The sequence below is a fragment of the Uloborus diversus genome, chromosome 1 (genome assembly GCF_026930045.1).
Source record: "Uloborus diversus isolate 005 chromosome 1, Udiv.v.3.1, whole genome shotgun sequence".
NCBI classification, from domain to species: Eukaryota; Metazoa; Arthropoda; class Arachnida; order Araneae; family Uloboridae; genus Uloborus; species Uloborus diversus.
Window position 1 is genome coordinate 136,388,264 of NC_072731.1, and position 10,157 is coordinate 136,398,420.

The following is a 10,157-nucleotide window of genomic DNA, read 5'->3' on the forward strand; positions in this document are numbered from 1 at the left end:
TTTCTAGTTACTTGGTGGCTTATTTTAGGTTTTAATGCGCCACTTTAATTACTTGGAGAAATTTTTTTATTTTAAGAGAACTTTTAGTCTTGTTTGAAGATTTGTTTCGTTTGAAAGTCCATTAAAAATGAGAAATAACGTATAATATCGCCAAACAAGTAGTTTCTATGTAACTTAGACAAAACATGACGGCATTTAACAAAATGAAAAATGATCTTCAAGCTTCAAACTGAGTCAAGTGAATTACCACGGAAAAGTACACTGTAACAAATTTCGGAAACGTTTCTGGGTATATCGGAAACGTTTCCGAAATAGTAGGAATCCTTCATCCAATAGCGAACTCCTCAATATTCAGAAAGCTTTTTGTTATTTCAAGATATCTAGAAGCGGAAGTGATGACGCAACGCTTCGAAACCTATTTCATCCTTCCAACACAGGCGCCAATGAGTCGGAAATAACGAGAACTTCTTTTTTTTTCTTATCTATGGTTGCTGCAGTCAGCAACTGTTTAGCATTGGAATGCTTGTTATTTCATATCTAGAGAGTAGCAAAATGTGTCGAAACTAATTTTACGCCTTTGCATTTTGGACTGCCCTTGATTTTTTAGACGATGTACGCAGCTATTAAGTTAGTTAATAACCATTTGCTTCTTTACAATTTCCGGTGCAACCATGATTACATTTATATTGTGTGTTCAAGAGTGAATAGTTTCAACACCCGTTTTTATACTTAATGAAACGAAACCCTTTGGATTACTTATCCAGTTGTAATGGAGGTACTTAGATTTTCTTTCGCTCATGTTCACTTGTAAGTATTAATGAATATTTTAAAACATGTTGTTATATACATTTATATTTTTGTTGATTTGCATTTGATGAGGCTACAATTGTAACTGTTTTTGGGTTTGTCGAATTAATTTAAAGTTATCCTACATACCTATGTGCGAGGTGTACTATTTGTTGTAACCAACTGAAACTGATTACGCAAAAGAAGTAAGATTTATATTTGAGAAGCAATCACAGAAAAGTTATTTCGAAATACTTGGATGTACATACATTTTGGTTCAAAAAAGAAAAAAAAAATCAGTTGTTTAATTCATTAGAAATATGGTAATGCAAATATTTTCTAGTATTGTAATATGCTTCACAAAAAATGCGCCGGTATAATTTATCTTTTTTTATTATAATTTATTCATTCATTTAAAAATATTTATACCATTAGAAAATGACCATGTTATCTATTATTAAGAACATAGTTATGAAATTAATTCATCTGCTTATTCATTTTGTTAAATGTGGTTAACAATAAAAAAATTCCTTGACATTAGTTCCGAAAATAACATTTCCTTCGTGGATATACTAGTTTAATGTAGGACACTCAGGAGGAATGAGTCAGTGGCAAAAATGGAACAGCTGCATTTACATGCTGAAATAAAAAGTAATATTATTTCATGTCATCGTTTTAAAAGTGATCAGTTTTTAAATACTATGTTATTAATATGCAATGCACATATGGTGAGAAGACGAGGGGCGTTCACCACGCAGACTGTGCCATTGACATTTTCAAGGGGTTGCTTTTTTTAAGGTGGTGGGCGCTTTATATCATTTTATGGGTGCACCATCACTCTTATGGTGTGTGGGGGGGGGGACTCTCGTATATATGAAATGTAATAATCATGTAATAGAGTTCAATGTTTTAATAAATAAAATATATAATGCATTTTGCGCACACTCTAAAATCAGTAACCTATTTTGATTAAGTATCTATATTTGTGATAAACTGGAAAAGGGCAAGAACAGAAGAATAAGACCCGAATGGTTCCAGCAGGGGGACTTTGGTTGTCACATTTAAATTCATCAATTTCTCTGTTGGTACTTTTCGGTACACTTTGTTCGTCAAAGAAATTGACTTGACGTGAACGAATTTCGGAACGCAAAGTGTAGGTAAGTTCTGTCAAATTTTATCCGAAAATAAAAGCTATCAAGTTTGATACAAGATATGTTTTTAAGTTCTGCATTAAAAATACAATATGTTGATAATTTTGTCTTGAAAATATTGAGAGAAAAACTGAAGTTTAATATTGTTTAACAAACAATCCCACTTTTGAGAAAGTACGCCCCTTCCCTCCCCCGACGATTTTGTGATTATGAATGAAACTACTATATTGTTTCATAAATTTTCAAAAATTTATAACTGTGCATATGTTATGCTGTTAACCATGCTATTTGTCATTAGAAATTCAGAAAAAAAAAAAACCACGAATGATTCTAAAATTGCTTGTTTCATTACTCTTAGATATGAAAGAATTGAAACTGATATGGCATGCAATACTATAGTAAAGAATTATTTTTTAGAAAAAATCACGTAAAAAGGATTCCGAAATTCTCAGAAACGTTTTTGAAAATTGTTTGGAGAATTCCGAAATACTCGGAAACGTTTTCGAAACTTTCATGAACCACAGCTGCACAGAATACTCAGAAACATTTCTGGAAATTACGGAAAGAAGATTCCGAAATACTCAGAAACGTTTCTGAAAATTATAGAAAGAGGATTCCGAAATACTCAGACACGTTTCCGGACATTACAGAAAGAGAATTCCGAAATACTCAGAAACGTTTTTGAAAATTTCATGAACCGCAGCTGCACGATATACTCAGAAACGTTTCCGAATTTTTTTTACAGTGTAGGGGATACTGAGGATACTTGATCCCCACTTTGGTTTTCAATTTTTTTTCTCTCCTGCAAAAATTCTCACTTTTTTTTTTAAATACTTGAAAAAAGATTAGTTTTTACTCTATCCTTTTTTAACAGTACTTTTTTTAAGTTGATATTAAACAGATGGTTTGGTAAAATAATTTATTTCAATAATTTTTTAAAGGGATTATGTATTCCCATATCAAGGGATGCATGATCCCTTCAAAGGGGGTACTTGATCCCACTGAGAAAATACATAGACTTTGTATTAGATCATAAATTTATTTATGGATTTTAGTTTTCTACAAAACAGCAGTATTTCTAATTTTCTTTATTAGATTATAATAATGCGAACACAAAATAACATTTTTTGAATTCCTCTATGATATTTGATGTTACACAACTTAAATGAACTTCTGATGCTTTTGATCAGTTACTTATTCTCCAATGCAGTTGTGAACAATATATTTTATAAATAAAACTAACAATTTTTTTTTAAAGTAGCGTAATGAAGCTAAAATTACGACAAATAAAAAAAATAGGATGACAAGCACAATAATCAACTTCTTCGCTTCTTGTCTTGCAATAATGAAATTAAGAGTTTTATCAATTGAATTAATTTTAAAAAAGAGGATAGAAAAATGTAAGTATCAGTATACTTATAAAAAGAAAAAAAAGCCCAGTATATGTTTTCAAAACCTGAAAAGTCAAATGCAAACAATTCGTCTGTTGTAGTTCTTAAAGTTTCGTTCAACCCAACTGCATGAGTGCAACTTAACACATTCATTCTCATTTATTACATTTTTGTCAATTTTTCAGGAAAATTGATTGATTAAGCATATTTCCTTTTGCTTTTCGCTTTAGAAAACTTATTTCAAACTCTGAAAATCTAACTTTACACTCTATGTGCTAATGGGCCTACATAATGGGCAAGTCACCTATTTGTTGAAAATCTAACTATAGCAAAATCATTTTTTTTAAATTCAAATAAGTATTTGACATCTATTAACCCTTTAAGCGGCCGTGACGTAAAATTCCTTCACCCAGCGATGTATTGAAGAGCGGCCGTGTCGAAAAATTTCGCCATGAATATTCTTCCATAGAATTTTACGCCGCAGCTATTCCTGAAGCAGAATATTCAAGGCCAAATTTTTCGACACGGCCGCTCTTCAATACATTGCTGGGTGAAGGAATTTTACGTCACGGCCGCTTGAAGGGTTAAGTTGTGGATAATGTAGTAACGGATAATGTAAGTGTCGGATTATGTAAACTTCAGAATGCTTTCCTAAAAAAGAGTTTCGTTTGACACATTCAGACAATCCTTTCTTGAGCTAAAACAAAATGGCTGAAAAAAAGCAAAGTGTTGCCAGTTTTTATGTACAAGTATAACTTTAACATGATTGTCAGGATTCAAATCTCTACTTAATGATTTTGATATATTTTTGGCTGTGGGATCATGTATCCCCATGGATCAAGTATCCCCAGTCTCCCCTATCCAATTTCCTAATATTCATCATACTTTTATCTGCGTAAAAAAATGTCTAAAAAGCTATTTATTTAAGGAGTATTGTTTCTAACGCGAGCACAAGAGTGCAAACGCTTCTTCTTTTGATTTATGAAAAACATCTACTATTTAATAGACGTAAAAGAAGTAGTTCAGTGTTGCAATCAGGGTTTTTTTTTCCCTTCAAGTTGTATGCTTGATTCTGTTTTTGAAAGCGTACACAATGACTGTACTCGATGTTTCATGAATTGCTAATACTGTTATCTTTCAGAAAAATCATTATTGCTTTGAAATTTATTATTTTTAAAACCTTCTTTATTTTATTACTAGCTGCATCGCCCGGCTTTGCACGGTTTACCTTGAAAATAAAAGTTATATCAAGTGACGCGTGTCCAACATTCAGAGAAAAAAAAATCTGAAATTTCCCGACAGATTGCGGAAAAATAACCAAAGAGGAAAACTTTCAATTCCCCCCGATTACAGGAAAAGATTCAAAACTAAAGCGCCTATATATAAAAGCCGAAGCATCAGCTTAAGATCAGCCATTTTGGATCGGAGCATGTTTTTGAGTAGCTGTCTTTTCTGGCAAGTTTTCGCGTTTGTTGAGTTTTTATTTATTAGCGACACATGAATTATTTATTAAATAAAATATTATTTTTGGCTAATTTAGCAAAAAACCGAAACTTTTCTCTTGTAACATTAGCTGCGCAACAATGAAAAATCTATTTCAAAATGGCTTAACTTAAGCTGATGCGCCGGCCTATTTATATAGCTGCTCTACTCAAAACAAAAGCCAGCATTTTATTTGTTCATATTCGAGAAAAAAATAGCAACAGATCTTTCTTCTGAAAGCTTTGATACAGATTTTAATAAAAGCATTGTTCAACAAAGACCGTGGTCAACAAATGAACTTCTAATTGAAGGCTTGACTACATTTTAGCGAGAAATTTCTTGAAAACATTTGTAATTCCCGTTCTAATTACCTTGGAGCGTTGGAGCAAAATTTATCTGATGCAGAAAAATCAGGTTCTAATTTTGTTCTAATTTTTGCGAGCTTTTTTTTGCTCTCATATATTAAAAAAATGCCATTTTCGTGTCCTAAAGTTAAAATTCAATCGGTTCAGTTCTTTTTTGGCTTTCGAAAACTCCCCTACATTCCTTCTCGGGTGCCCAAGTACCTTCCTGCCAAGTTCGGTCGAGATCCGACGCCAACTGTGGATTTGTATAGGGAACATACATATATACGCAAATATATACATGTATTCTCTGTTTTATTTATATAGATTTAGATTAAAACTCTATATTTGTTCAGTAGCTTTTGAACCATAATAAAGGGAAGTATAAATATTTAGATGAATTTTAGCTTCTGGCGTTCAAAAACAATTTTTTTTTAAACGGATCATCGGGTAGCAAAAGAAAGTGGTAACCTTCAAACATAAACTCTGATTCTGAATTCATTTTTAAAACATACGTACCAATTAAAGTATTGTGATTGTGGTCAGTGTGATGTAAATTTGCAAACAGCAGAAAACCATATGCTGAAACGTTTTTGCAGATTTAAGCAAAAAACTACATGGAAAAGGCGAATATCCCCAATGTCAGACAAAATAAATTGCTACTGAAGGAAAGTTGGATATCAACGTTTCATTTAGGAATTTGTATTTTTTAGAAGTATAATCATTAATTGTTTCATCTGCTATTTATTCATTTTGTCCATGCTTCAATTCTTAATAGAACTTTTAAGAAAAATGCTCCTTACCACAGAATACCGACCACAAGTACTTATGACTATTCCTTTCTATTTTTTTTTAATGAAAATTCGAAAAATTAATTTTTCGACTTACGGTAAAAATTTAAATTTGACGACTTTCTTACATGGTCGGGGCTTTGGCAAAACTCCTCAAATTCAAAATCCCAGCTTCGAAACATTCTCCGGTCAAACTTTCAAATCGCTATGAAAAATAACAAAAAATATTGCACAGATATCCCAATTCTTACAGTAAGTTCATAAGTTCATTCACGCAACGTTTTAAATTTGTAACTGTTTTGAACATAAATAACTGCAAAATCTGATTTTTGCAGTGATTCATCAATTTTTTTTGTGAACTTAGTGACTTTTGCTTTATCGCAGACGTTTTAATATTTAAACTTTCTTTAAGAAGGGGTTTGAGAATTGATTCATGAAAGGAAAATTGTTTGTTGTTCTATCTCACAGCTGGGGGATAAAGGGGTGCATTTGCTTCCCAAAGAGGGTGGTCTTCTAACAAGACTATTGGACAATTTTTTATTTTCAAGTAGATAACACAAGAAAGATTTGCGTTACAAGAGAGAAGAAATTACACTCAGAGATCACGAGGAAATCGAGCTCTCGATATACGGCATACGAAGCAAATGTTTCCACCGTTTCTCGCGCAGGATATAATTATGTTTACAAAAATAATATTAATATTACCCACATCCGTCACATCCTTCTATCTCACATGTTCCCCAAGTGACACTAAATGAATAAATGCTACAAACTATGTCTCCTCGGCACAGAATAGTAAAAAAATGAAACACAAAAATTAAAAAGAAAAAAAAGAAAAATTAATTTGAATTTTGACATTTGAAATTCAAATTATGTTTTTCACAATCACGAGTGTGTGTATGGGTGTGTGTGCGTATGTAGGCGTGTGTGTTTGTGTAAGTGTGCAGGCATGAGTGTGGGTATGTGTCTGTATGATTGTATGTGTGTGTAGGTGTGTGTGGGTAGGTGTGTATGTATATGTGTGTAGGTGTGGGTAGGTGTGTGGGTAGGTGTGTTTGTGTGTGTGTGCAGGTGTGTGAGTTTGTGTGTAGGATATAGACGCAACCTGGAGACTTTGCTCGCTAGAGAAGCAGCATCAGGAGGGGCCGGTCGACGGTGGTGCTGCAGAGGAAGGCGCGGGGGGGGGGAAATAAAATCATAGGAACATAAAAACAGTCAAATGAAAACAATAAGCAATGTGATTGCTCAAAAAAAAAAAAAACATCCCTACCTATCCGTGTATCTGGATCTAGACTATAACCTACAACATAAAGTTTCAAATTTCTTTGAGTTTGAGATACCGTCAACCACGACTGCTTTGCCCATTTGTGCCATCTTTGCCGGTAATAGTAACAGCTGATAAGGTTGAAAACCCGCGAAACCATCTTTGTGCAATGAAAACACTACTGCATGTATTAGATGATTTGGGAATTCAGTGGAGCGCAGGATATCATCGTTTTCAAAAACCGGCAAAAATGTCCTACTTGGCAAAAGTTGTCTCGATTAACGGAATGAGTGTTTTCAAAATTTAGTGTTACTTGTTGTCATCCTCGTATTCTTGTTTGCCTACTAACTAATTCATATGAATTGAAATCCAAATTTTCATAATGAAACAGCATCAAATTTCTATTAAAACGAAAATGTTTTGTTAGTTGGTGCGGGAAGCTTGAACTTCCTCTCAAAACTTGCAGGGGACTCAAAAAGGACTGAAAACCTTTCTAAAGTTTTCAGTTTTTATTTTTAAATGCATTTTAAAAGAGATTGCAAACACTAGAACTAGTTCAACATTTCATAAAATGATGGTCACAACATGAATTTTCATATGCGAGATTAGAACCAAATGCTAACCATCCTTATTCGCAGTGAATTACAGTGCAAATATATATAATGTAAACAAGAAGTTCCGTCCAGAACTAAACGAGCCCACTTTCTCGTATATCAATATCTACTTCCTAGTATCTGATGAATATTCTTAAAATTAGTTAAAAGCGAAAATTATTTCAAAAGTGACTTTTTAACATTTTATCCTGATTTCTAGAAATAAAATATGCCGTGCTCATCGTAAGAAATAGATGCATAAAAATAAATAGACAAACAAATAAAGTAGTAGCGTTTTTTAAACAAAGCGGGTAATATATTCTTTTCCATTAAAAGAAATCTGTAATCGCTTTAAAAAAAATGAAAATGAAAAATAATAAGCTCACTAAAATAAATACATTATTTCAAAAAAAAAAAAAAAAAATCGTTTGTTTTCTCCCTGTTGCCAAAAAATAGCTTAAAAATGAATAAATGCACTTTCAAAAAAAATTAAAAACATCAAAATGTCAACTTAATAAAATAATTTTCATTATAAAAAAAAAGTCTGCGCATATCTTTATGTAGAAATATAAAGGAATCCGAATTTCTCAAAGAGCGAAGGTTTGAATGTCCACAAATCGGAAATTTGTTTGTTTTTTGCAAAAAGAAAAGAAAAAAGCTCCCTGGTCCATGATTTTTTTCAAAATGTTTTGCCGGTCCGCGAGTGTAAAAAGGTTGAGAAACGCTGGTTTACAAGATAACTTTTAAAAACGAATTTCGTTAAAAGTTTGATCCAAGTTGATCGTTATCGACATTAACTTGGATTACTGAAAACTTGGATCATGCGGACTAGATAATGAAATCGAAGAAAAACACTAATTTTTATGTACAACTAAAGATTAGGGGCGGGGGGACAAATACACAGATTTGTAAATATTAAAATGGATTTTAAAACTTCTAAAATTCACATGAAGAGACTTTCATTTGTTCTTTATAATCACCTTCGTGTTGTTATTATTTTGTTTTGAATCAATCATCAGATGCTAGCCCTCCGATGTTCCACTTTTTAATGTTTTCATGTTTCTTCTCCACTCATCTATTGTCACATCTCAAGCACTTGGTCCCTTTGATATTTTTTTGACTTTCTCACGGAGAGGAAAAAAGCAAACTATACAGTTTTCGAGCTACCTCCAACAATAACAATAAATGATCTTAAATATTGCAAAAATATATTCAAAAGAAATAATATATAGATATTGAAATTCGACTTGAAATCGTCGGACGAAAAACTTAAATAATGCGCTACATTCTCAAATACTAAAAAATACGCCTTTTAAAAATGAAATTTATAATTTTTGCGTTGGTTTTTTCGTTGATGAAAAAGAATAAAATGCAGAAAATAATGTTTAAGTAGAAGTACAATCGATAAAAAATGTGTGTTTTCTTTCATCCAAAATCACTACCAAACTATTTATTACAACGTTCCCTTGCATATTTCACAATCATGAATTCTCGCAATTCACAAAAATGTTAAATTTTATATTCTGAGAGAATTTTAATTCTTAAATAATTGGCTGATTAACTTACAATAAAGAACTACTGCTTAAATTATTAAAATTTTAGCGAAAAGTTTTGGGACCGAAAAAAATGAGTTTATCTTTTTGTAGCAATTTGTGTTCTCCTAAATAGAATAAGACAAATTTAGCAACATTTTCCTACTCACCCTTAGTGGAATGCCACAAATCCTCTTTACATAGTCCGTAATTTCCCACATCATGAGCAACAACATAATCATCGTAACCGGAATAAAAATCAACATACTGCTCTTCCGCAAGCAGCACAACCACAAGCATCAACAGAAGAAGCGCCCTAAACATCAATAACATCCTACAACTTTTTATGTCAATAAATTTTTGCTTCCGATTCAAATGCAGGAGGTTTCGGTGTTTGAACACGTCAGACCCAATGCCGCCCGAATCGGGCCACGCTTTCGGCCGAAGGTTAAGCCTACAACATGGAAGAGGAAAAAGTGGATCTATTCCTCAAAAGCACGCTATCAGGAGTGATCGTTTCCGCTAAGCGTTACTTTCTCTGCTTGACCTACTGCACTCTTTTTAGCAAGGCCCCTGGGCACACATGTTATAGAGAAATAAATGTCCGCGGCTTATCCCACCTGTTCTAACATTCGAAATCGAATGAAGAAGCATTCTTCATTTGATCTTCTGCCGTGAAATCGAAACAAATTCTCTGTCATCAAGTCACGAGCCTCGAGCTCTAACACCACCAAAGAGGGTTGAAATTTAAAGTTTTTGGAACATTCAACTTCTTAAAATTTCCCGGAGAAACCCCTGAACTCCATCTTTTGCTCTTTCGTCA

General features: G+C 32.8%; 1 protein-coding gene across 1 annotated transcript in view; it reads right to left on the reverse strand.

Annotated features, from left to right (window-relative positions):
• The window catches only part of LOC129221437 (pancreatic lipase-related protein 2-like), a 44,321-nt gene extending 34,602 nt beyond the window's left edge, over nucleotides 1-9,719 (reverse strand). The window contains exon 1 of the mRNA XM_054855925.1: nucleotides 9,505-9,719. Within this exon, the coding sequence (XP_054711900.1) occupies nucleotides 9,505-9,667 (163 nt within the window). The 5' untranslated portion in view covers nucleotides 9,668-9,719. The remainder of the gene's footprint in view (nucleotides 1-9,504) is intronic.
• Nucleotides 9,720-10,157: the final 438 nt, after the last annotated feature.